Below are 23,402 nucleotides of genomic sequence, written 5' to 3'. Positions count from 1 at the left end.
GGATAGGTCTAAAACATAATTATCCCATCATTGTGCACACTAATACGGGGAGGATTTGTTGAGGCAAAATGCTTTGCTTCTGTTTTTACCTTTTATAGGTCTTACTTTTGGTTAGTGCTGACCATCACATTAGCCCAATATATCATCCAGTTCTACGGATTTAGGCTTAATTTAAATCTCTGTTTGGTTTGGTTCTCAAACGTTAGTTTTTATCAGTGCGTATTGTTTTTAATGTGATTTTTGTATCTTTTGTGGGTTTGGTAATATCAAAACAAATAGTTCTTTGTCATGTTTTAGTCTAGTGGGAAAACTTTCCCTTGATAGAAAATTTTCAGGTGTTCAGTATCAGAACTGGAATTTCAAGTATGTCGCTTACTGAGTATTAATGTTCTTTGCTTGAAATTTTTTTTCTAATTAATAAATTCACAAGAGAATTTGAACCTAAATGGATTGGCATTCCTATTTTGTGCCATACTTTTTTGCTGTTCTCCACCACTATATTGATCAAATACTCTTCAATACGTCAGATTAACTTCAATATTTATGCTCTAGTCACAAACTGTGTCACCCTCCGACATTTATTTTTTGCAAGGAATGAAGGTCTAGCCTTTATCCGTATACATTAAGGCCCTGTTCGGCACGCAAGGTTTGAATGGGAATAGATGGGATTTTTGATGAATTCCCAACTTTTTTCCCGAGCCCGTTCGGAGGCCCTGTTTTCTCCCAGCTGTTTCCCACCATTTTCCCCGAAAAGTTCCTACTCCCATGTAAATTTATGGGAAAAATAAAATGAGCTCCGACTGAATGATTTTTTTCCCATTCTTCTCTCTCCTCTCTATCCACGTGGAGCTGTCTCATCCCTTATCTCTCTTCACTAAACTTAACAACGAGCATTATTAAAGAAGTACATATATATAGAGACTTTTCTTTGCTCACTATGTATTGTGGGACTAATTATTTGTTCAGATCCGGACCCGTGGGTTCTTTTTTTTTAGGTGTCACTTATTAACACTTGGATCTCATGTGTAATGGGCCCCCCATTTCTAAAGCAATTAATGGTGTACATCAACCAAGACTAGTCAATAAAATTGATACACATGTTAGATAGATTATGCAACTTCTTTTATTTTATTTTAGACCATCAATTACAGTAAATCAAGAGATAAGTGACGTTGACAATAAATTTATTTGATAATTGACAAATTGGTTAGGTAATTATTAAATTATTATTATTAATTATTATTTTTGGATTATTTTGTTTGTACCATTCTAGTAACATTTTTTTATTAGAAATGATCAAACTTTTTAATATTATTATTTAATCAATTTTATTTAATTTCATTAATATAATTTTTTTTAAAAATATGTTTATCAAATGTTACAATTTACAACCCATTAAAATATTAAATTTACAGTATATTATTGGTCTAAATAAATAGATGGTGGCACGGCATTTTTTTTTCAATGTAATTTTATATTTAATTACTTTATATATTAAGCTAACTTTAACATAATTGATTAAAATCAATACATAACATAACATAACGCTATACTATTCACAAAAAATAATTAAATAAAAAATCATTTATAACTAAATTAAACTAAAACAATCAAATAAATATACATATTTTAAAATAAATAAAGATTTCCCACAATTAATCCCATGATACAAACGAACACTCATTTTTTCATATTCCCATAATTAATCCCGTGCATTCCGTACCCGTGGGTTCCCACTTTTTCAAAAGTGAATTCCCATTCCCATTCCTATTCCCATTCTGTAATCCCGTGACATCCGAACACGCCCTAACGGTCTGTTTAGATGTCGTGGGATTGTGTGGGATGAGATTTTACATGTTCAGGAACCCACTTTTTAATTTGCAGGAACTCATACTCTTAGGCTCTGTTCGGCACGCAGGATTTGAATGGAAACAGATGGGATTTTCAATTAATTCTCAACTTTTTTTCCCGAGCCCGTTCGGAGGCCCTGTTTTCTCCCAGCTGCTTCCCACCTTTTTCCCCAAAAAGTTCCCACTCCCGTGTAAATTTATGGGAAAAATAAAATGATCTCCGACTGAATAATTTTTTTCCCATTCTTCTCTCTCCTCTCCTCTCCTCTCCTCTCTATCCACGTGGAGCTGTCTCCTCCCTTATCTCTCTTCACTAAACTTCACATTGCATATCATTAAAGAAGTATATATATAGAGAGACTTTTCTTTGCTCACTATGTATTGTGGGACTAATGATTTGTTCAGATCCGGACCTAGTGTTTTTTTTAGGTGTCACTTATTAACACTTAGATCTCATGTGTAATGGGTCCCCCATTTCTAAAGCAATTAATGGTGTACATCAACCAAGACTAGTCAATAAAATTGATACACATGTTAGTTAGATTATGCAACTTCTTTTATTTTATTTTAGACCACCAATTACAGTAAATCAAGAGATAAGTGACGTTGACAATAAATTTAGTTGATAATTGACAAATTGGTTAGGTAATTATTAAATTATTATTATTATAATTTAGATACGCTTTGTATTATATTTTAGACCACCAATTATTAATTATTATTCTTGGATTATTTTGTTTGTACCATTCTAGTAATATTTTTTTATTAGAAATGGTCCAACTTTTTAATATTATTATTTAATCAATTTTATTTAATTTCATTAATATAATTTTTTTTTAAAAATATGTTTATCAAATGTTACAGTTTACAACCCATTAAAATATTAAATTTACAGTATATTATTGGTCTAAATAAATAGATGGTGGCACGACATTTTTTTTTCATTGTAATTTTATATTTAATTACTTTTTATATTAAGCTAACTTTAACATAATTTGATTAAAATCAATACATAACATAACATAACGCTATACTATTCACAAAAAATAATTAAATAAAAAATCATCTATAACTAAACTAAACTAAAACAATCAAATAAATAAAGATTTCTCACAATTAATCCCATGATACAAACGAACACTCAATTAATTCTTTAACTCTTCGTCTTATTTAACATTTTTAATAGTAAATCTGATTAACAATTATGACAAAATAGACAGAGATGAGAAATTGAATTGTAATTCTCTTTTTTTTTTTTTTGAAAAATCGTGGCAGATGCTGTCAGATATATATTAATACCGAAAAATAGAATAGTTACAACTCCAGTTAAAGGAACATCCCAGCATCATTACATGACTATGTTCCATCTGACATCTCTACTTTACCCCATCAAATGCTAAGCCAAACTGACTCTATCATAAACTCATAGCATGATTCAAAAAAAATAAAAAGCAACAAGAAAACCAGTATGTACCAGCAACTGGTACAACTAGTATCTTTCAATTTTAACAGTGCACTGCCCACAAATACCCCTCCATTAGAATCTTCTCAGCAAGGATATGTGGTTGTCTCATTGCCCCCTTGAAAGATACTTCCGTTCCTCTCCTTCCAAATGAACCAGCTTACACCCACAAACCACCTGATCCAGGTTGTGTCCTTTCCCCTGCAGCAGGCTTTATATGCCGCAAGAGAGTTGTACCACTCCTGCTTCCCACTACCAGCAGGTTTAAAGATTTGAACCCAGCTTATACGAGACCAGCCACCATACATGAACTGCATATGAACATAGAAAGACTAAATGTAACACCGACTCAATCGGGCAAGTGCTACACATTACACAACCAAAAAGATAGAATTTCCATCCCTTATTATCTAAGTCGTGCACCACTGGAACAGTGCCTCTCAAGTTTCAAAAGGTGGGACCAAAATCAGCTCGAAGTGTACTGGTAGTCTGGTACCATATCAGTACATTCTCTTTTAAAAAAAATAAACTAGTAATCAACAAATTAACCTTTTACTCCAATACAATAAAACACAATGGTGAAATATAACATAATTGTATCCTTAAGTAAACCTTTGCCAATTTGTGCCGATCAACTTTTTTTATATAAGGAGGTCAATTTATCAATTTACAAGTACTGGTAGATGCAGGGTAATTGTATACATGCATCTATATATCTAGTACTGGTATGTATGATGTTATTTCTCGTTTTGAGAGCTAATTGCGGTACTTTTCACATTTTTCAGAGGTGACATGAAATTTTTTATTTACAATAAACACCACAATGTTATCTAGGACACAAATAAATGATAAAATGCCAACTAGGCATGCAAGATGTTCAATGAAATGCCACAAAGCAGAGAGCAAAATTAGCATCTAATTTTGATTGACATTGGGAGATTGAGAAATTTGTTCAATAAAATGCCACAAGGCGTGCAAGGCGGCTCAACTGCGTAGTGACTGTGAGATAAATTTGTTGTGTTTACCTTCGCTGAAGAAGTTCATCTTCCTTTTCGTTGCTAAATTTTGTCTTTTCCTTGACTAAAAAGTTGTTAATTTTTTCGCTATAGCTTATCGCTGACGGAGAAATAGAGAGAGAACTGAGAGAAGAGAAGAGAGAACGTCAGAACGACCGACGCGCCGTGGGAAAAAAAAAAATTTCACTCCAACTTCATTATTTTTTTCCATCTTTTAACACTGCAGTGGGAACGGTTTGGGAAGAAACTGCGAGAACGGATGGAAAAAAAAAATAAACCTCCAAACACTGTTGGGAAATAATGTTGAAATATCGTCTCGATCCCATCGATTCCCACTAAAATTTTGTCATCCAAACACGCCCTAAATGAAAAGTTCAGTACATAGGTTTGTTCAGAAAACCTTAGTAAAAAAGGAGAGTTGAGGGTCCAAAAGGATTGGGTTAGTATGGGAAAAATTAAAATAAGAATGAAAGCAACTAAGAAAATTAAAGAGCCATTGTGTAAAAACTTCAGCCAGGGTCTGCGCTGATTTGTGTTTCTCTGTGAATATCCTAGCACGTCTCTTCCTCCAGATAACGAATTGTGATACCATCCAACATTTGAAGACAAAGATGAGCATACATGCAAAATCATTTGCATGATGATTTTATGGACCAGAAAGGATTGACTGAAAAAAAAAATTGCCTTCTCTTGAAGAGAATAGTTCAATTAACAATTACTTTATACAACCTAAACAAGCTTTGAAACATTGAAACTTAAAACTCAGGTAATTAGAATTAGAGAACTCAAGAAACAACACCCATTTAACTGGTTAGTAGTTTCAATGGCTGAAAACAAAGGAACCCACAAAATATATCAATATGAACTGTGAAAGAGATTCAATGATCAGATACTTCTATGTCAACAGAACCTCAAGCAGAAGCAGGATCAGCCTGGGGCTCGTCACAGCTGGTCATTGGCAAGTCAGAGTTGGACTTGGGATCGACAAAGTCAGGCATGGGTTCATCACAGTCATGCTCAGCTTTGTCGGATTCAGGCTTAGGCACATCAGTGTCAGGCCTGGGTACATCAGCTTCTGACTCGGGTAAATCAGCTTCAGGTTTAGGCACATCAGCTTCAGGCCTAAGCATGTCACAGCTGGTCATTAGCACGTCAGAGTTGGACTTGGGATCAACAGAATCATGCATGGGTTCATCACAGTCATGCTCAGCTTTGTCAGATTCAGGCTTAGGCACATCAGCTTCAGGCCCGTGCAAATCAGCTTCAGCATTAGGCACATCAGTTTCAGGCCCGGGCAAAACAGATTCAGGCTTAGGCACATCAGTGTCGGGCCCGGGCAAATCAGCTTCAGGCTTAGGCACATCAGTGACGGGCTGGGGCAAATCAGATTCAGGCATAGACATATCAGTGTCAGGCCCGGGCACATCGGCTTCAGGCCCGGGCACATCGGCTTCAGGCCGGGGCAAATCAGCTTCAGGCCCGGGCAAATCAGCTTCAGGCTCGGGCAAATCAGCTTCAGGCTCGGGCAAATCAGCTTCAGGCCCGGGCAAATCAGCTTCAGGCCCAGGCAAATCAGCTTCAGGCCTGGGCAATTCAGCTTCAGGCTCAGGCAAATCAGTATCAGGCCTGGGCACATCAGCCTCCATCTTGGGAAAGTCGGCTTCAGGCTTGGACCCGTCACTTTCGGGTTTGGGCTCGTCAGAGTCGGGCTTAACTGGCATTTGTGTTTCTGCCTCAGCTCTTATGGCATTTAGGCTGTTTTCCATCTCATCAACTTTCTTTCCTAGATTGTCTAGTTAGAATATGTTAAGCACAAACAAATTTAATATATTATTGGACCAAAAATTAGGATACTGACCCCGCCCAGTAATTTGTACGCGTTTGCCAAGCCAGTAGTGTGCCTATAGTGCTAGCATATATATATATATTTTTACTCTCTTTATAGTGATTGAGATTGTATAAGAAAAAAATGTAGCAGATGCTTTAATGAAAGACAGACACAGTATGAGAAATAACACAGCTATAACAATAATAGAGATGGTTCAAAGGATATTCCTTGAAAGAAGGTCAGCAGCCAGTTTCTCAAAATTGCAACTCTGAAAATTCATTTATTTATTTTCATCAGTGATATATACAGATAGGAATAACAAAGCATGATCAATCTTAAAAACACTTGCCATTTTCCAAAGAAGATCCTTTACCTGAAAAGGAAAAAAGAAGCGCATTAACAAAAATTTAAAATCCACATGCTTTTTTAATGTTTCCAGGAAAAAACACATAAACTATACCACAAGGTACAAACTTCCCTTATTTTTCTGAAACTTGCAACTCATTTTAGGAAACCCTTACCACTATGAAGCCTGTCATTGGGAGCCTGGGAGGTGATTATTGGCGGACTAATGATAATAACTTTTGTAGCCCTATTAACCCTGGTAATATCTTTGTATACACTTGCAAACTGAGAAATCCAATATCAAATCTCTCATAATCTTTTTATAAACATCAAAACAATCCCTCCACTAATAAGAAAAAGGGTTGCTTTCTGGCTCGCTCCTTCCTTACTAAAGGACGTAAATTAGAGTATATGTATCTAACTTGAAAGAGGGATGGAGGGTAATTTGGTTATCTTCTGAAGGTAATGCGGGACAGGTTGCCAGATATTTTGGTTTGAAGTGGTACATTGGAATTTTTGGGTTGGCTGGGGTAGACAAGAAAATATTCCCTATTTTAAAGTATCCTAAGAACATTAATGCAAAGCCGAGACCACATGCAAGGTCATAACTCGTAACCACAAAATAGAATTTAGACAAGCAATTTAATGGAATGGAAGTTCACGGTATTTTACTAATGCTGTGAACTTACAAATGTTGCCGGGTCATCAGTTGTCTGACTTGAGTTCTCTTCATCCAGTTCAGCCTACAAAAATTCAAATTGCACGAAATAATTACAAGAAAAATTACAAAAATATCAACTCGCTATCATACCAGTAGACCAGTACACTAATAACCATACACACTAACGCTATAGTAGAACCGTGAACCCCGAACAGATCGAAGAAAAGTGAGAACATTTACTTCGCTTAAAGCTGTTAGAGTGCATGAGACTTAAGCAAGGATCTCGAGATCTGGTTCGGAGGGAAGAGAAAAGACGAAAAACTAGGGGTACTCACCTTGGCCTGGAGATTTGGCTTCGTGTCGACTTCCATGTCACCGATGCGAAACCCTAGCAGAAAAACGAGCGGCACTGAAAGAGGAGAGAGTACAGGAAATGTGAAAATGGAAAGAACAAGAGGGGAGGAGGAGAAAGAGATGGCGGGGTTTATGTGACAATTGGGGTAAGAAACCAGAATCCATATGCAGTCAGGTGAGGTACCTGACCTGATACTTGAGATCCTCACCGTTTATTTTAATCTGGCACGAATCTTAACGAATCTTAAAGATTCCTTAAATTCAAGAAACCCGGTGTGCCAGTCAAAATGCGAAGTTAATTGACCGTTTTACCCGTTAATCCGTAATCAACTGATCACCCTGCGGAACTTTCTTAACATCCCCTTTAAAATATCTGATTTTACATATTAGTATCCACTTACCAGAGCTAAATTTCTCGAGCAAATTAATTGGAGTTCGGGGCCATATATAACTTATATAAGGCTATTAATGGATAATTGGATACAATATATGATTGATAATAATAATCAGGAGCAGACCCAGCATGTACTTCGGATTAAATTTAGTGTTAAAATCAAAATAATTTTTTTGAATTTTAATTGGTAATTAGAACTATAAGTTAAAGCATCAGAAATTATAAGTCAGAACATTGAAAAATAAAAATTAAAACATTATTTTTTTTATTGAGTACTTAATTAGTTAATAAATTTAAATCCGATTCAATATTTTTTTTTAACTCCGATGAAAATCCCAAATCCTCTCCTGATAATTTCACGTGATTATTGATAATAATTTATACAGATGCAACTGCTTAATTTCATTTCATTTCAACAAAACAAAACAAAACAAAACAAAGCTGATTATAGACCAACTCTCGGCTTCATTGGTATCCCAGGGGCGAGCCCACAGTGGCCCAGTGAGGGGCAACTGCCTTTCCTTTGAATTTTGGAAAATATAGTGGAAAAACTAAGTCCAGTTCGTTTCTTTTCTGCTCTCTTCTGAATCCAGTAAGCCCAATCTGTATTCAGTACAATTTAATAAAATTACGGCCAAGCCCAACTAAAATTGAACTCGCTGGGTGCCTGAGCCGCTGGTGCTATTTAATAAAACTAATAGGACTTCGACAACATCTCTTAATCCTAATTAGAATTAAGTCTCAAGGAAGCTTAAGGAACCGATGTTCGGTTGTCTTAATCCGTGAGTGATAGCTAAGGAGGCTAAAGAAAGGGATAGAGGTGTCTTAAGACCCAAGTAGAGGATTAAGATCCGGGCAAAATGAGGCTAAAAGAGCTAATCTTAATCCGTGCTAGGAAATCGGTGTTCGGCAGGATTAAGCGACTAAGGAAGCTAAAGGAGGCTTAAGGAAGCCTTGCCGAACAGCCCCAATGGATTCATGTAGGGCTGCACAAAAAATTCATAGTTCGTAATTTGATTCAAAAAAGTTCATAAAAAATTCGATTCAAAATAGTTCAAAATTAATTCAAACTATATTCAAACTGGACCTGGTTCGTTCGAAATAGGTTCACAAACTATTATAGTTCGAATCTCAAAGTAACGTGAACCGTTGATTTCCACTGATGACTTATGTTCGCTGATGATTTAAAAGTTAAAACATAAGATCGCTTAGCCATAAATTATAACTCGTAACCCTTGATCTCAGTTTTAAAACTCTAAACGACTTTCACCTCTTGGTTTTGACGACTACGATCACTCTTCCTTGTTGTAAAAATGTTCGTAAAAAATTCGAGATAAATTCGTAAAAAAATCGATTCAAAATTAATTCAAATCAAAATTAGTTCGAAATTAATTTAAATCAAACTCAAACTGGAATAAGTTTCATTCGGTTTCGATTCGTTTATAGCCCTAAATCATGTATCGCTGATTTTATAAAAATTGAAGTCGCGTCGCTGATTATAAAAAAAAAACGATCAAGCACACCCAATGTCGCTGAATTAAAAAAAAAATGCCAAGCTCTCTGTCTCTGAGACTCTGACGCGAAAACAATTTTTTTTTTTTTTTTTTTTTCTGAATCTCAATCCTCACGGAAAATTTCTTTGAATCGCGAACCTCTCTGAATCGTAAGGTCAAATTTCTCTGATGCTCTCAATTCTCACGGTAAATTTCTTTGAATCTCAATTCTCTGAATACATACAACTTCAACCCAATAAGTTGACCGCGTCTTATTGAATTCGATTTCTGCCTCTCTCTGATAGAAATCCTGCATCCGCCCCTGAGTATCCCGCGAGTGGTTCTGAGCTGTCCATCTTCTTTGTTGTACCGGCCATGCCAACGCCCCTGTCCATCTTCTTTGCTGTACCGGCCATTCAAAAAGTACATTTGAAATGGTTGGCCCATGCTTCCTGCGAGGCTAAAAAAAAAGACCAGGTGTAATCCCTGTTATGAAGGATTTTAGTGTGACCACACGGAACCTAGCTAGCTATTTAATTTAGCTGCCCACCTCCATATATAACCACAGCATATGGCTACTAGATGCTCAAATCAAACAAAATCTATTAAGACTTGTGTCAATCAGCTTAAAAATTTTAATTTTCAACGAGCCATGAAATGAAACAATTAAGACCCGCTGCCACAAAGCACCAACATGTCTGGTAATAAGTTTCAATAAAATTACAATAATCAGCTGTTAATTGTGCCTCGGATAATCTCCGAAAAGGCCAAGTAAGTAATTAGATAGATATTTCTATAATCATTGTATTTTTTAAATGACCCCTCTTTTGTATCTCATTTTATAAAATTCTACCGAGTAGTGCTGGTCCTAATAATTTGAAAGTATCTGATGTTGCTATAGTACTGATAATGTTATAAATAGGGAAGGAGTCAAATTGTGTAGGTTTGGTGTAATTAATTCATTAAATTCATGTAAAATAAAAGCTATTGTGTTGTACTTTTAACCAACTATGCCAATTTTTTTTTTTTTTTTTTGGTAATTTGTCATATTGATCCTTTTTGAATTGGCTGAAAATTGCTACAAAAAAGCACTTGGCATAAACCACACTCGTGTTGATAAAGCTGATAGAGAAGGTAAAGAATAATGCATCAACATATGAAAGGCGATATGAGTATTGTGAGCGTGAGAATTCCATGAACAATCTTAATATTATATATTTAATTATTATACAGTCGAGAAAGAGAGAGAGAAGAGAGAAGGGTATATTTGTTAATTTGGTTTTTAAAATAGTTAAATAAGAGGTTAAATAAATGAATGGGATAAAAGAAAGGATGTTAAGGATTTATGGGTAGATTGGATATTATGGTGGTTTCATGAGAAAATTGGCTATTTTGAATGTTTGTATGAGTACACTAGAAATTTTTCTTTGAATTATATGGTGATTGCATGATCGAATTTCTTAATTCATTTTGGATTCCCATGAAATTAGCGGTGCAAGGTTGCTTTAACTTAGTTCAAAACTGTGTAAATATAACTTTTTCTTATTCAATATATCGTTGGCAACAATTTGTCGCTAACCTAAAAAAAAAGAAAAATAAATTAGTGGTGTAAACGGAGCGGGTAATATCAGTCCGAAACTCCGAATCCGTTCCTAATTCGCCTATGGTACAAATACGGAAAAACGGAGCGGAGAATCTCATTTTGGATACACATGAAATGAAATCCCTCCCAACGCTGTTTACAGTTCAGCTGGTAACTCCAGATAAAACGAATCCAATTCAACACTCAATGTGTGTAACGATAGCATGAAATTAACAAGCATTCATCCTAAAAATAGAAAAACCACCTCAAACCTCTTTACACACCTTCACTATCCAGCCCCTCGTTTCATGACCTTAGATAAAGAAAACAAAAAAAAAGGCACGTTGAAAAGAAAGAAAGGAGAAAAAACACAAAGAAAGACCTCTTGCCTCCTCTTTCTCTTCCTTTTCCCTTAAAAAAAAAAAAATCAAATCATAAAGAATGGCTCGTATAAGCAATGGCTTGATTACAATAATAAATATTCTCACCCTCTTAGTTTCTTTTGTGGTCATTGGTATCGGTGCTTATTTCTCACTCCAGACGAATTTGGTTTGCCAGAAATTTCTCCACTGGCCGGTGCTAATTCTCGGCATCTTCCTACTTGTCATCTCTATTTTAGGCATTATCGGCTCCTGTTGCCGCGTCTCCTTCTTTCTTTGGATCTACCTATTTGCCATGTTTATGTTAAGCTTGGCAATGGTCGTTTTAACGGTTTTCGTGTTTATCGTGACGAATAAGGGGGTCGGAGATGTGATATCGGGTCATGGATATAAGGAGTATCGGCTCGGGGATTATTCTAGCTGGCTTCTGAAACAGGTTGGGAATTATAATACATGGTCAAAGATCGAGAGCTGCTTGAAGAGCGTAGAAGTTTGCCATGGTTTCACTGAAAAGAGGCTGATAAGCGCTAATGAGTTCTACAAGAAGAATCTTTCGCCTATTCAGGTAGATTTTTCTCTCTCATTTTTTATTTTTATTTTTTGCCTACAACACAAGATAAAACATCCCTGTAATATTTTTTTTTTTCATACTGGTACGATTTTCCTTCAGTTGATACAGGCCCATGCAATGCTCCTTTATAAAAAAAAATGCAAATCATAACTGTAGTAAACAGTAAACCTGCCATCTGTACAATTTTTAATTTGCTCAATGCACCTTTGTACTTTTCTTGGCTCAAAATTACCAATTAAGTCTCAGCACCGTTGCAATTTAATTTAGTGAGCGCAAATATATATATATTCTCACCTCTTTAAAATTCTTGTCTTGCTAATTGTAGATTTGTGATCACTATCAAGTATCAACCCTAAGTTACAAATCCCAAAGTATAATGAAGTAATGAATTTTGATTACATCTTCATGATATTGTAGTCTGGCTGCTGTAAACCTCCAACCTACTGTGGTTATGATTACGTAAACGTAACCTACTGGCAAGCACCAAGATCCGGGCTCAAGTCAACTGATGCAGATTGCAAGGCATGGAGCAACAACCAAGAGAAGTTGTGCTACAGTTGCAACTCGTGCAAGGCTGGTGTTCTTGCAACATTGAAGACTAAATGGAAGGAAATTGCAATTTTCAACGTGGCCATTATTGTTTTCTTTATTCTCGTTTACACCATCGGGTGCTGCGCTATGAAGAATAGCCAAAGCGACAGGTACAGGAGGCAGTTCTATGGTCATCATTGATTGTTTGCATATTCAGTTATTGAATTAGTTCCTTCTTTCTTTGGCTCTCATGGCTCATTTATTTGGTGTTTAAATGTGTGTAGTTTTGATATATTCAGATGTATTCAATATTTTTTGCGTTGTTGGCTGCTTAGTTCTCTTACGAGCAAGCTTGTAGTCTTGTATTCCGAGTTTCCAACCTCGTACTAGCCTGTTTTGGTTTTTGTTATCCAGAAAAACAGACGCTAAACGAAGCATTTGGACCTGAAAATAAAACCAGAAAGAACTTGGGTCGTTTAGTTTTTTGTTCTTCAAGTGTGTGCGCCAATTCTGTTTAAAGTCTGATCACAGATAAGTTACGTCGTTAAGGGTGACAATTAAATGACAATTCTGTTTCAAATTTCGAATTATATTATTAACCTTGTGTTGAGAAGTAGCAAATACAATAAATTACAATTTGGTGAACAAAAAGATAGATGCACAAATGAATTGGATATATCTATGAATAAAAAAAAAATTATTCAGCCAGCTCAGATAAAATTAACTCATCGAGGCTTCACTCGTTGGACGACTGGTGCCAGTGCGAATCGACTCATAGACAGTTATATCTGATCTGACAGAGATACTAATGGTCCAAAACTTGTGTTGGAATTTTCAAATAGAAACAGATAGAATATATGAAAGAGCACCCAAATAAAGTAAAAAATCAATAAGTTAACTCAACTCACAACTGATGTCAAAAAGAAAGACAGTACAGATGCAGAATAATTCTTTTTGTCTCATGATGAGTCATGCAAAGCTAATATATACAGTACAGATGAACATAGCAATGCTAGACAGTATATATAATCAGTTCAAGTTCCATAGATACTATTTACATTGATCAGAAAGTTTCAATTAATTCCCTAGAAATGTTCAAGTATAACATCCACCCGCGGCTTACACCGTTTTCATAATCCCTAAAGAAACCTACATAACATCACGAAATCATATGTGCCCATCCTCCACTGTATTTAGAAAAGATGCTCAATGTGACTCGGGAGGAAGAGCAATGCAGGTACATTCGGAAACAGCACATGGATTTACCAAATCTCAAATGGGTCTATGATCATTTAGCAGGAATGCAATAAAATTATCCCTCTATAAAACGTAACGTGCCCTTGCTCCTCCAAAACTAACCAAGCTATCAATATGAGGATGAGCTGAGTAGCAAAAATCATAATCAGCTACAAAAACCTTCTCGCAGCTACAATTTGACAAGTCATAATAATACAACCCCGCATCGAAACACTGATCCTGTAACAAAATCTTCTCACCACTTATAAATAACGGCATCATATATGAGTGTCTTGGCACCATAAGCTTCATTTTTTGACTAAAATCACTCTTCCCGTCAAAAATCAACAAATGCATCTCTTTCTCTTTTGGGAAGACAAAATCAGGCATGATCGTCAGACAAAGCTCGCCTCCCAACTCTCCTAGCATGAAGTCATTTGATTTTCTATCAAATGGTTCGATGTTGAGATTAATACAAGTAACCTTTTCTTCCTTTAAATCAAAGCGAATGAGCCAAACCTTATTATATGAGCCAAAACCTAGCCAAAACAAGGCACCATGAGAGAGGACTCCACAGGGAAACAACTCTCCGTTAAATCGTGAAACAGGGCAATTACCAATCGCCACTTGTCTCCATGACTTGTCCCCAATACAGCACACCTCTAAATGCGGTTCACCTTCATTCATACAAAGATATACTAACTTGTATTCCTTGGATGAAGATACAAACCCTATGGTGTAGGAAAATAAACCATATTGCAACAAATTGGATGGCCTCAGTGGTGTCAGATACTCTCTTGTGGTCGGGTTGATGACCGAAACAACCCTGCTGGAGTCATCATAGAGGCAAATTAAACCATTGCACGACCCACCAAATCTTCGTTCCTTGTATGAAGGATTTAGTGAGAGATTATTTGTAACAGTCCATGTTTTGGTTTCAACCAAGGATATATAATTTGAGTAAAACAAGAGGACTATGGGAGGCTTGGTGGAGGTAGAGGCATGATTTAGTTGTGATTCAATAAAGTAACGGCTTCTAATCAGGGACCGAATGCTCTTGGATAAGGTTTGGAATTTTATTAGGGAGCTGCCAGGGAGGTACAAGAAAATTTTGAAAATTATTTCTTGAGGAAGAAACCAATCTTTCTCTGACATGCTTGAGAGTTATATCAAACCTGTAAAAGGATAGTGTGAAACGAGTATTAGATAAGTTACAAAAATATAACTGACCAATTCCCTCGGCTACTGTAATTTGCCTCCAGATGTTGTATTATAAAAATATTTAGCATGCATTAGTGAGTATGAATATACACCAAATTTTGATAAGCCACACGTTTCTGTAGATCGCAGCAGTTCACTATTTTAGTATTCTTCGAACACATTCACTGGATTAGATATTACATCCAAAACAGGATTAATCCGCAATGTATTGTAAAATCTAACCCTTGTTTCTTAATTACAAAGGTAAATAAGTAATAGAAGTTGTACAACTTTAACCAAATAAATTATCTGTCTCAACATATAACTGACAAGAGAAATGACTGGAAGAACAACTAAATCCTCTTGTTAAAGGAAAAGTTTACTGTATTACTCCAAATATCATCCTTTTACTCTCAAATTGAAATAGCACGAAACATAGGAGCATTAAGAAATGGGATACTTTCTGTTCCAATTTTCCATGAGATAGATAAGAGGAGAAAGATGAACTCAACTAAGGTTTCCAGAACACTAGCTATATTTCCAAATAAAACAGGTATAAAAACATTTAGCTTCAGACCTGATAAGCAAAGATTCGACTCAAAAACCTAAAAAAAATGGACTCTGATTCGGCTCGGATGATTGAATCACACTGGGATATTACGAAAAGCAAAGATTCGACTCGACAATTGAGTTAGAAACAAGTATTTAGAATTCCACAGAGAAATAACTCCAATAAATAAAACACCAAATCAGGCCTATCAAGAAAAGATGAAATCGAAAAAAAATGTAAAGAGAAGAAACCTTCGATCAATGCTAACCTGTGGAATCCCTGATTGCCGTCGAAACCTAGCAAAGATCTGAACAGTGGGCAAGCAGAGCAACTTATTTTATTAGAAAAAAATAAAGTTGAGCAGTATATTATCGGAGAAGGTGAAGGTCAGAGGAGGGAATCATATCCTCCGAGTACCGCACGGTACAATGAGATCTGCATCGTCCTTTTTAATCATGCACGAATGTTTAAACAGATCTCTATTGTAAGGAAAGAAAGTAAGCTACCGAAACTCTAGTATCAGATTACTAGTGAATGAAGGATGGAACCAAATTTTCAATACAGAGTACAGACCAGGGGATATCGAAAATTTGATTCGTTACACCCCTGCCACAACGCTACATGCCAGGCCACACGGGAATAGGATGTCGATGTACTCAAGCAAATTTTTGTACACCCCGGAGTCCCGGACTGAAAATTTGTTTCAGTCTACTCCTCCTTTCTTTTTTTCATTTTTGTTAAGTTTAATATATATAAATAAATCGTAAAGTAAATAGTTTTAACTAAAATAATTATTTTTATTTCTGTGTTTGTATTAATATGGTTAATAGTGTTAATATTATTTGTAATATGTATATTGTTATATATTTAATATTAATTTTTTTATTATTATTGTTAATTCTATTTTTATGGCTTTCAATTATTTGTTTTTTTGGATATTATTTCGTTTGTCGAATGAAATTAACAAAAAATAGTAATTCATTGACAATTCATTTTTGTAATCAATATAAATTAATTTGCAACCCAAAGAAATCTAACAAAATATTGCAAATAATCAAACTTTAAACGGCTATAATTTTTTACGGTAAACTCTGATTTTAGTGTTTGACTCCAATTTGAAAAGCTCATGAAGAGATCTATAGTGGAATTTTCATAGCATAGCCAAATTTTATTTTTTTGAAGTTTTTTTTGTCTAATGCAAATGAAAAGGCCCGAATGAAGAATTTGGAAAAGAAAAAAGCAAGAAAGGTCGGAGTTCAGATCTAGTGAAGTAACTCAATTTTTGGGTTTTGGATCGAGACCGTTCGATTTGAATTCGTCGCTCGAGATCTGAAGTAGAACGCACACATTCCGAGCAGCGAATCTGAATCCTGAGACAATATCGAGCGAATGATTCAAATCGAACGGTCTCTATCCAAAACCCAAAAGTTGAATTACTTTACGGGATCCAAACCCGAAAGGTCGCCCCCATCTAGCTTATTTTCCTTTCAACTTGTACAATTAGCACAACTTGGGCTATCTGGAAGGCAGGATGCACTACTCTTTGCACTGCTGACATCATGGCAATGGTTGATTGAGGAGCTGAAGTATAACTCCAAATGTGTTTTATTGGTTCAGGTACCGGTAAAGTGTGTCATGGTACCGAGACAACAAGGAATAGTTCAACAAACGGCCAGCACATGTGATTGCAATGGCTTGAACGATGTGCTGCAATTAACAATTTTTTTCTATTTAGTAATTCAGGGCAACAATGTACAAACTCCAATTTGAAAATAAAAAACTACTAATAGGCTAACAGCTAACCACTCACTCTGAATTAAACAAATTTGGTACCAACAAATTTGCATAAACATGCCAATTGAAGAAATAAAACACTCAAGTTCTCTAGAGTAGAACTAGGGTGTTCTTAAGTGAACTCAAGTCTAAAATCTATCAAATTGGTTTCAAATGACAAATTTGAACTGTTGAAATCCGTCTACCTTATGAGTGATGCGTCTTTATATTAAAAAAATTTAATTTTGAAGATTAATTTTGCATTGAACCAAGTGGTCAAAAAAGATTAAAAAAATGAATGTATTAAAATTAATTTATTAACCTTCTAATGTTGATTGCTTGACTTTATAGTTTATACTAAATTAATTCAAATGTTTAAAATTTTCATATGTAGATACATCACTCATAATTTAGATGGATTTCAACGGTTCGGATTTGTCATTTGAAACCAATTCAATGAGTTTTAGACTTGAGTTCACTAAAAAACTTGATGAACTTAAGAACACCCTACTTCTACTCAAGTTCTCTATGTTAACACCTAAGATGTCAATATTGTCAGGTCAAGCTGTTGTCAATACATCACAACTATTCAAAAATACGATAATTAGCAACATCCTAGAGCTGAAATTTGATTGCAACACAGTAAACTGGTTAACAGATCAGATATAGACTTGCAAAAAGTACAAAATAGCTACAGAGTAAAAGAGTACCTGCCTGTTCAACAAATGAGGTGATATATAGCACCAAAATAAGACAGTACGATAAAAATTGCATACTCTGTTAAACAAATCTTAAACCAAAAAAGAAACCCGTATCCTCTGTCGAACAAGTATACTAAGCCTACTAGCACAACTAGATGATGCTACCTTTTAGGTGCATGGTGACAACCTAACATGGCTGTAAAAAATAGATTCAAAAACCACAGTACAAGATCGATCTGTGCAGTGATCTTCTGAATGTTTATCAAGACAGAAGCCAAATGACATAAAAAATCACCATTACAACATTCTTTGTATTTTGAACTGGTACAAATCATAATGTACATTTTTTTAGCCTTCATCCATCACTCCACAAAAAAAAAAATTATAATACGCATTTTTTATGAACAAATTTGTGGAGGAATGAGTTGCAAGTAACTAATGAAGCAGGTGATGCTAACATTGCCAACCAAAGAAAATGAGCACTTATCAACGGCCTGGGAGGAGCTTTCTCTGTGAAGAATCAGAAGCTGAGCTTGTCGTACCAAATCGAGCTGGTATTACACGAGAAGGAGATAGGATCTCAACAAGCGATAGGTTGTATGAGTCTATGCCTAGCCGGCTTTGAAGCCAACCTTTTCTTCCTGAGAAACCGTCTGTCATTACCCAGCAGTTGCTGAAACCTAGACTATTAAGTGTCTTAGCAACAATTTTTGCAATGTCAGAGTACCTGTACGAAGTCAAGGAAATTTCAGATTGCTACAAGGGTGAAATTGAGAAATAATTACCCATTTCTGATAAGTAATTGGAGTATACCCATGTTGTTGTGATAATTACGGCACAACTTTTAACAGTCAATTCAGACTTATCTAGGCTAATAGTAGTGGGTATATGTCTCTCATAATGGAGGCGCATTCAAATTCAGCAGGGTAGAAATCAGGATTGAGGAAATGGGACATGCGTAGTTTCTATGGGGCTTTTAATAAAAGAAAATGATAGGAACTGACGAGTCCATGATAACGATGTTGGAACCCTTGTTGACCCGTTTGAGGTAAGAAATCTTCAGTGCAACTATGTCAGCCTCCACTTGCTTCGTGCTCCTTACTAGGCCTTTTAGCTTGCTAGGTAGCTCCTCCAATCTAAATATAAAGAGAAAAAAAGGGCCATAAAGTCCAGCAAAACAAGGGTATCTCTCTTAAGTTTGTAGAGTTCAAATTATATAGGGGAAAACTTGACCTGTATTCTTTCAAAAGGATAGAAACATAGTCTCAGAATAAGCTGTTTGAAAATGCAGAACTTGCTAACAATAAATGATCTACAACCAAGACCTGGCACATTTAACCAATTGTACCCAACCACTTTGTAAATCCCCATTGTGACATAAATACCTTCTCTAATGGTAAGACCATCATTTTGTAAAATTAATGACAGTAAAGTATGTGAATGGTCCGTTCAGTACTTACGGGATTGCAATCATGTTTTTCTTCGAAGCAGCTGGCAGTTGTGGCACTCCTGCTTTATCCTTATCCTTCTCTGAACGTATGTCAATCAGAAGATAATTTTGCGAGGATATTCCTTCAAGAGCTTGTGCAGGGGTTAAGTTCCCTAACAAAAGATGAAAGATCAAGTGTCAATATTTTGACATGATCCTGCAAGATTAGACCTGTTAAAAAAAGTCATATTCAAAACCACACAAAAAGGACCAGAGGAAATTCTCTCCATGTATAGTGTAATATCATTTTCATAGCTTCTAAAGTCTGCATCAGATAATAACATATCATTCCTGTCCTGGTCTTGCCTGTATAGAAGTACTTGTACATGGCTTGATACCAGGCTTTTCCGGGTTTTCTATTTCAATCATGCTTCTTTAAAACTCTTCCTTAGAACTATTAAGTGTCTTTACAAGTATTAAAGTAATACCTACTTCAAAAAATAAAAATTAAAGTAATACTGGTATCTGATGGTACTAATTGAATTTATCCTTTGTTTTCTCATACTATGATCTAGCAAAACAAGTCAGAAGTACCAAAAGCTGAAGTATCAAACCAATAACAAGGTTTCCAATACCTTTATAACCACGAAATGTGAAAGAGAACAGTGACCAGAGCGGTGGAAGGAGAAGGTACGCAAGAAACAATGCTCCAGCCGACACAACAACAACTGAAGGATCAGAAGACGTGATGGTCTCCACAGTTGCTGAAGCAATGGGCTTAGCCCCTTCTATCACTTTCGTAGTCTGTTGTGCCGCATCTGCAACGGTCTACTGAGAAAACATATATCAATAATTACCACAGATATTATCTCAGAGTCAAGTAAGGAATAGTTTATATGCATATGCTAACCAAAACATCAATTTTCTTGGCATTGCCATGTTGATTATAAGTATGTAAGGATCCATGATTTATAAGAATATGTAGTAGTGGTTAGTCGGTTCCTCTTTCTTTCCTTTTCCCAACTTCTGTTCTTCCCTTTTATTGTCGGGTCAGAATTTGAATTTGTGCTCACTGCATCAACATTATATACCTTCTATGTAGTAGCAGTTAGTCGGTTCCTCTTTTCTTTTCTTTTCCCAACTTCTGTTCTTTCCTGATATTGTGGGGTCAGAATTTGAATTTGTGCTGATTGCATCAACATTATATACCTTCTTTGTTATATCCAGCCAATTCTACTCTATCATGACCTTATGTCCAAAGGAGGTAAATAATGTAAAAAAAAAAAAAAAATTCAAAAATTTCAAAACAAAATGAAACAGAAGAAACAAAAAGAATACCTTCACAACAGAAAAGACAGGGCTAGGATCAACTCCAGCACTCTGGAGAGCCTCTTTAGCCTGCTTGGAGGCATCAGAAACAACTGGTGAAGCAATTTTCAAGGCTTCTTGACCAGCGCTTTGCAAAACCGGCACAGCCGCATCCACTCCAGGTTTCAGCACCTCACTTAAAACCTTGAAAACATTTGAGGCAAAGTCTACAGCCTTTGACCCTGCGCCGCCAACTTGATCTATTGTCTCTTCCACCTACAATAAACCCATCAGCACAGTAAAATTTCTACATATCCAAAAAATTACAAGAATTAATGGCAAAACATTCTGTTCATTTTTTTATAATATGGTCAACTGGCATCTGATTTAAATACAAACACGCAGATAGCAACTAAGTTAGGAAGTTAATTATGATTTATGACCCAATCAACTGGCATCTCGAGAAGCCACCGAACACTGGTACATTGTTGAATATTTATTTATCAAATAAAACTTGAAGAAAAGGCATGGGGAAAGGAAATGCCTTGGTGATAGAGGAGACGAGATCTTCCTTGGAGATGGCTACAGCCTGGGCCTCGCACAAGGCACCGGGACTGGAGAAGAGAGCTAGCAATGAGAGCGACGTTGGCACTGGAGAGAGCAATGGAGATATCCGATCACCGCTGGATTTAATTTGGGGTCTTGGTGAATTCGTCGGTCTGGTAGAAGGCCGAGGCGGGAGCGACGGTTTGGTCACCGCCGCCGCTCGGATAATCAGCGCCATATCTCCTCTGATAACCGCTCTCTCGGTCTCTCTCTCTCTGCTTACTGGACTGAAGTGAAGGGGTGCCGTGCCACCCAGTGGAGATCTGCACGCTTGGTTGAGAAATTCCCAGCTCAGATGGGGTTTGTATTGTTATTGTTTCTTTTTCTTTTTCTTTTTGGTTTGTAATGGAACTGAGAACTGACTTGTGTGGTTCACGTGGAATTGTCGTTATTAAGGTCTTTCCTTTGTGTTCTCCAACTTAGAGTGGGAAAAGAATGGAGATCTGTTCGTATTGTGAGTTAATATTTTCATTTTTGAAGATCAAACGGCTGAACCAATTGTGTATTCAATTTTATATTAATTACAATATTTTTATTAAAAAAATCACTTTGATTTTAAAAAACTAAACCATTCAAAAGCAGTAGTCTTCTATCTATTTAAAAAATAGTAAAAATATTGTAATAAATATAAAATTTGATCTACAATTATATTGGAAATCACGTTGAACGACTCAAATTGACTATTTAAACTTTAAAAAAATAAATATCTCCATTCTTATATTATGCATGTAATTGTCCTGATCCGTCAACGACTAAGATTAAAAAATAAACTTTTGAATTGAATATCAAATCTCCAATCACATAATATGTCTTCTTTTGATTAAATACATTTATTTCTCCTTACAGCTATCTTTAATTCTTGCAGTTAAATTATTTTCTTATTTCTTCATTTCATCCGTTTTATTTCTCATCTTCCTCTATAATTCCAACAATGAAAATATAAACAATCATATTTTTTTTCAGATTTTGTCTATGGCTCCTGTGTCTTATGAATAGGTTAGCTTTGCTTTTTATATCCTTAAGGGAATATCGATGCTGGTAGCTGCGATAGTGCAAACTCACATGTACTCATACCATTGGTATTAATCAAGTGCACACGGGCTTTCGCAAGCAATAAATAAAAAAAAAATACTGGCTTAAATTTATCTTCCTCTTTGTCTCTCTCTTTTGACTTGTGGGTCTGTACAAAATTTAAATTTAAGTTATTTCTTCTCAATTTGAAAATCCAGGAATATCATTTAATATTTGTTGTGTCGCAAATTCAACCATTCTTCAAGTATGGTCAGCCAAAAATTCGGCCGAATAATCAAAATAGTTAGCTGCTTATACCGACCCAACTAGGATTAATTCTATCTATTTCTTTACGATGCCATTACTGCTTGTGCTAGTTGTAGATGGTGAAGGCGGTGTCGCTTCTCACAGAAGCCACAAGGCGATTTCCAAGCTAGTTGTAGATGGTGAAGGCGGTACCGCTTCTCACATAAGCCATAAGGCGATTTGGAAATTGCCATGGCGATGGAAGTGAAGTCCAGTCCAGTTCCCCCCCCCCCCCCCCCCCCCTTTCTTTCATCTAAGCAGATGTTTTTGTTTGATGGATCTGATTATTGCTCTCGGTTCTTCTACTTAGTAGATCTGGCCATCGTTTTTCGGTGCTTCCGCTTTCTGGATTTGATCTCAGCTCTTTGTTTTGCCTTTCTAGGGTTTTTATTCTTCACGACAAGCAATTTTTTTTTTCTCTTTGACAATGAAAGAGTGGGTAGACTGAATTGTACATATAGATACTTAACTTTATATGTTGTTGTCTGTGCTGGAGGTTTGTTGAAGTTTGTTATGTACTAGCTTTCTTCTCCTTTTTTTCCTTTCATTTTCTTGCTTGCACACTGGCGGCTGTTTAAGGGTAAAATAAGTAGTGATTTTTTTATATCACATGACTTAAAATATTGTCATTTATCGAATTGCAAATGCTCATTTTTGTAGAATCATATTACTTTAGTCATTTTACCTAATTTTGTAGAATTTCATATTTCTATTACTTTCAGGTCTAAAACAAGGATAAAACGAAGCATTCTGAACACTAAGTATTTGCCATTTAGTTTGGATGCAAATGAAGCAAGGAACTGGAGCACGAATAT

At 35.8% G+C, this 23,402-nt stretch overlaps 4 protein-coding genes across 6 annotated transcripts; 1 reads left to right on the top strand and 3 right to left on the bottom strand.

Annotated features, from left to right (window-relative positions):
* Nucleotides 1-4,991: 4,991 nt before the first annotated feature.
* LOC144555682 (uncharacterized) lies at nt 4,992-7,646 on the bottom strand. The gene is made up of 5 exons (XM_078304085.1): nt 7,498-7,646; nt 7,191-7,244; nt 6,506-6,529; nt 6,377-6,424; nt 4,992-6,118 (listed from the first exon to the last, which is right to left on the bottom strand). The coding sequence occupies exons 1-5, from the start codon at nt 7,531-7,533 to the stop codon at nt 5,240-5,242; spliced, it is 1,041 nt and encodes a 346-aa protein (XP_078160211.1). The 5' UTR covers nt 7,534-7,646; the 3' UTR covers nt 4,992-5,239.
* Nucleotides 7,647-11,405: 3,759 nt separating this feature from the next.
* Nucleotides 11,406-12,890, top strand: LOC144556186 (tetraspanin-8-like). Its single transcript, XM_078304691.1, has 2 exons — nt 11,406-11,930; nt 12,354-12,890. Exons 1-2 carry the CDS (start codon nt 11,427-11,429, stop codon nt 12,666-12,668), a joined length of 819 nt encoding a protein of 272 aa, XP_078160817.1. The 5' UTR covers nt 11,406-11,426; the 3' UTR covers nt 12,669-12,890.
* A 528-nt stretch (nt 12,891-13,418) lies between these two features.
* On the bottom strand, nt 13,419-15,843 carry LOC144555915 (putative F-box protein At1g32420). 2 transcript variants are annotated; one of them, XM_078304355.1, is made up of 2 exons: nt 15,722-15,843; nt 13,419-14,878 (listed from the first exon to the last, which is right to left on the bottom strand). In XM_078304355.1, exon 2 carries the CDS (start codon nt 14,856-14,858, stop codon nt 13,788-13,790), a length of 1,071 nt encoding a protein of 356 aa, XP_078160481.1. In that variant the 5' UTR covers nt 14,859-14,878; nt 15,722-15,843; the 3' UTR covers nt 13,419-13,787. The 2 variants fall into 2 exon arrangements, with proteins under 2 accessions (XP_078160481.1, XP_078160482.1); XM_078304356.1 differs by having other exon boundaries at nt 15,705-15,835.
* A 2,363-nt stretch (nt 15,844-18,206) lies between these two features.
* On the bottom strand, nt 18,207-21,540 carry CAS (calcium sensing receptor). Of its 2 annotated transcripts, none has more exons than XM_078304689.1 (6): nt 21,209-21,540; nt 20,695-20,940; nt 19,992-20,184; nt 19,388-19,529; nt 18,932-19,063; nt 18,207-18,654 (listed from the first exon to the last, which is right to left on the bottom strand). In XM_078304689.1, the coding sequence occupies exons 1-6, from the start codon at nt 21,446-21,448 to the stop codon at nt 18,414-18,416; spliced, it is 1,194 nt and encodes a 397-aa protein (XP_078160815.1). In that variant the 5' UTR covers nt 21,449-21,540; the 3' UTR covers nt 18,207-18,413. The 2 variants fall into 2 exon arrangements, with proteins under 2 accessions (XP_078160815.1, XP_078160816.1); XM_078304690.1 differs by having other exon boundaries at nt 20,704-20,940; nt 21,209-21,448.
* Nucleotides 21,541-23,402: the final 1,862 nt, after the last annotated feature.

The sequence above is a fragment of the Carex rostrata genome, chromosome 6, assembly GCF_964058835.1.
Source record: "Carex rostrata chromosome 6, lpCarRost1.2, whole genome shotgun sequence".
Classification (NCBI taxonomy): domain Eukaryota; kingdom Viridiplantae; phylum Streptophyta; class Magnoliopsida; order Poales; family Cyperaceae; genus Carex; species Carex rostrata.
The sequence above is the reverse complement of the archived record's forward strand: the minus strand, read 5'-3'. Positions and strand labels throughout refer to the sequence as shown.

Bases quoted from the DNA above. Each gene is read 5' to 3' on its own strand.
- LOC144555682 (XM_078304085.1), bottom strand. From the start codon at position 7,533: ATGGAAGTCGACACGAAGCCAAATCTCCAGGCCAAG. The intron at 7,245-7,497 runs GTGAGTACCCCT...GAATTTTTGTAG, and splicing joins AGCCAAATCTCCAGGCCAAG to GCTGAACTGGATGAAGAGAA. The intron at 6,119-6,376 runs CTTTGAACCATC...TTCTAACTAGAC, and splicing joins ACCTTCTTTCAAGGAATATC to AATCTAGGAAAGAAAGTTGA.
- LOC144556186 (XM_078304691.1), top strand. From the start codon at position 11,427: ATGGCTCGTATAAGCAATGGCTTGATTACAATAATAAATATTCTCACC. The intron at 11,931-12,353 runs GTAGATTTTTCT...ATGATATTGTAG, and splicing joins AGAATCTTTCGCCTATTCAG to TCTGGCTGCTGTAAACCTCC.
- LOC144555915 (XM_078304355.1), bottom strand. From the start codon at position 14,858: ATGTCAGAGAAAGATTGGTTTCTTCCTCAAGAAATAATTTTCAAAATT.
- CAS (XM_078304689.1), bottom strand. From the start codon at position 21,448: ATGGCGCTGATTATCCGAGCGGCGGCGGTGACCAAACCGTCGCTCCCG. The intron at 20,185-20,694 runs GTATTCTTTTTG...TTTTCTCAGTAG, and splicing joins CTGTCTTTTCTGTTGTGAAG to ACCGTTGCAGATGCGGCACA. The intron at 19,530-19,991 runs GTATTGGAAACC...ATCTTTTGTTAG, and splicing joins CACATTTCGTGGTTATAAAG to GGAACTTAACCCCTGCACAA.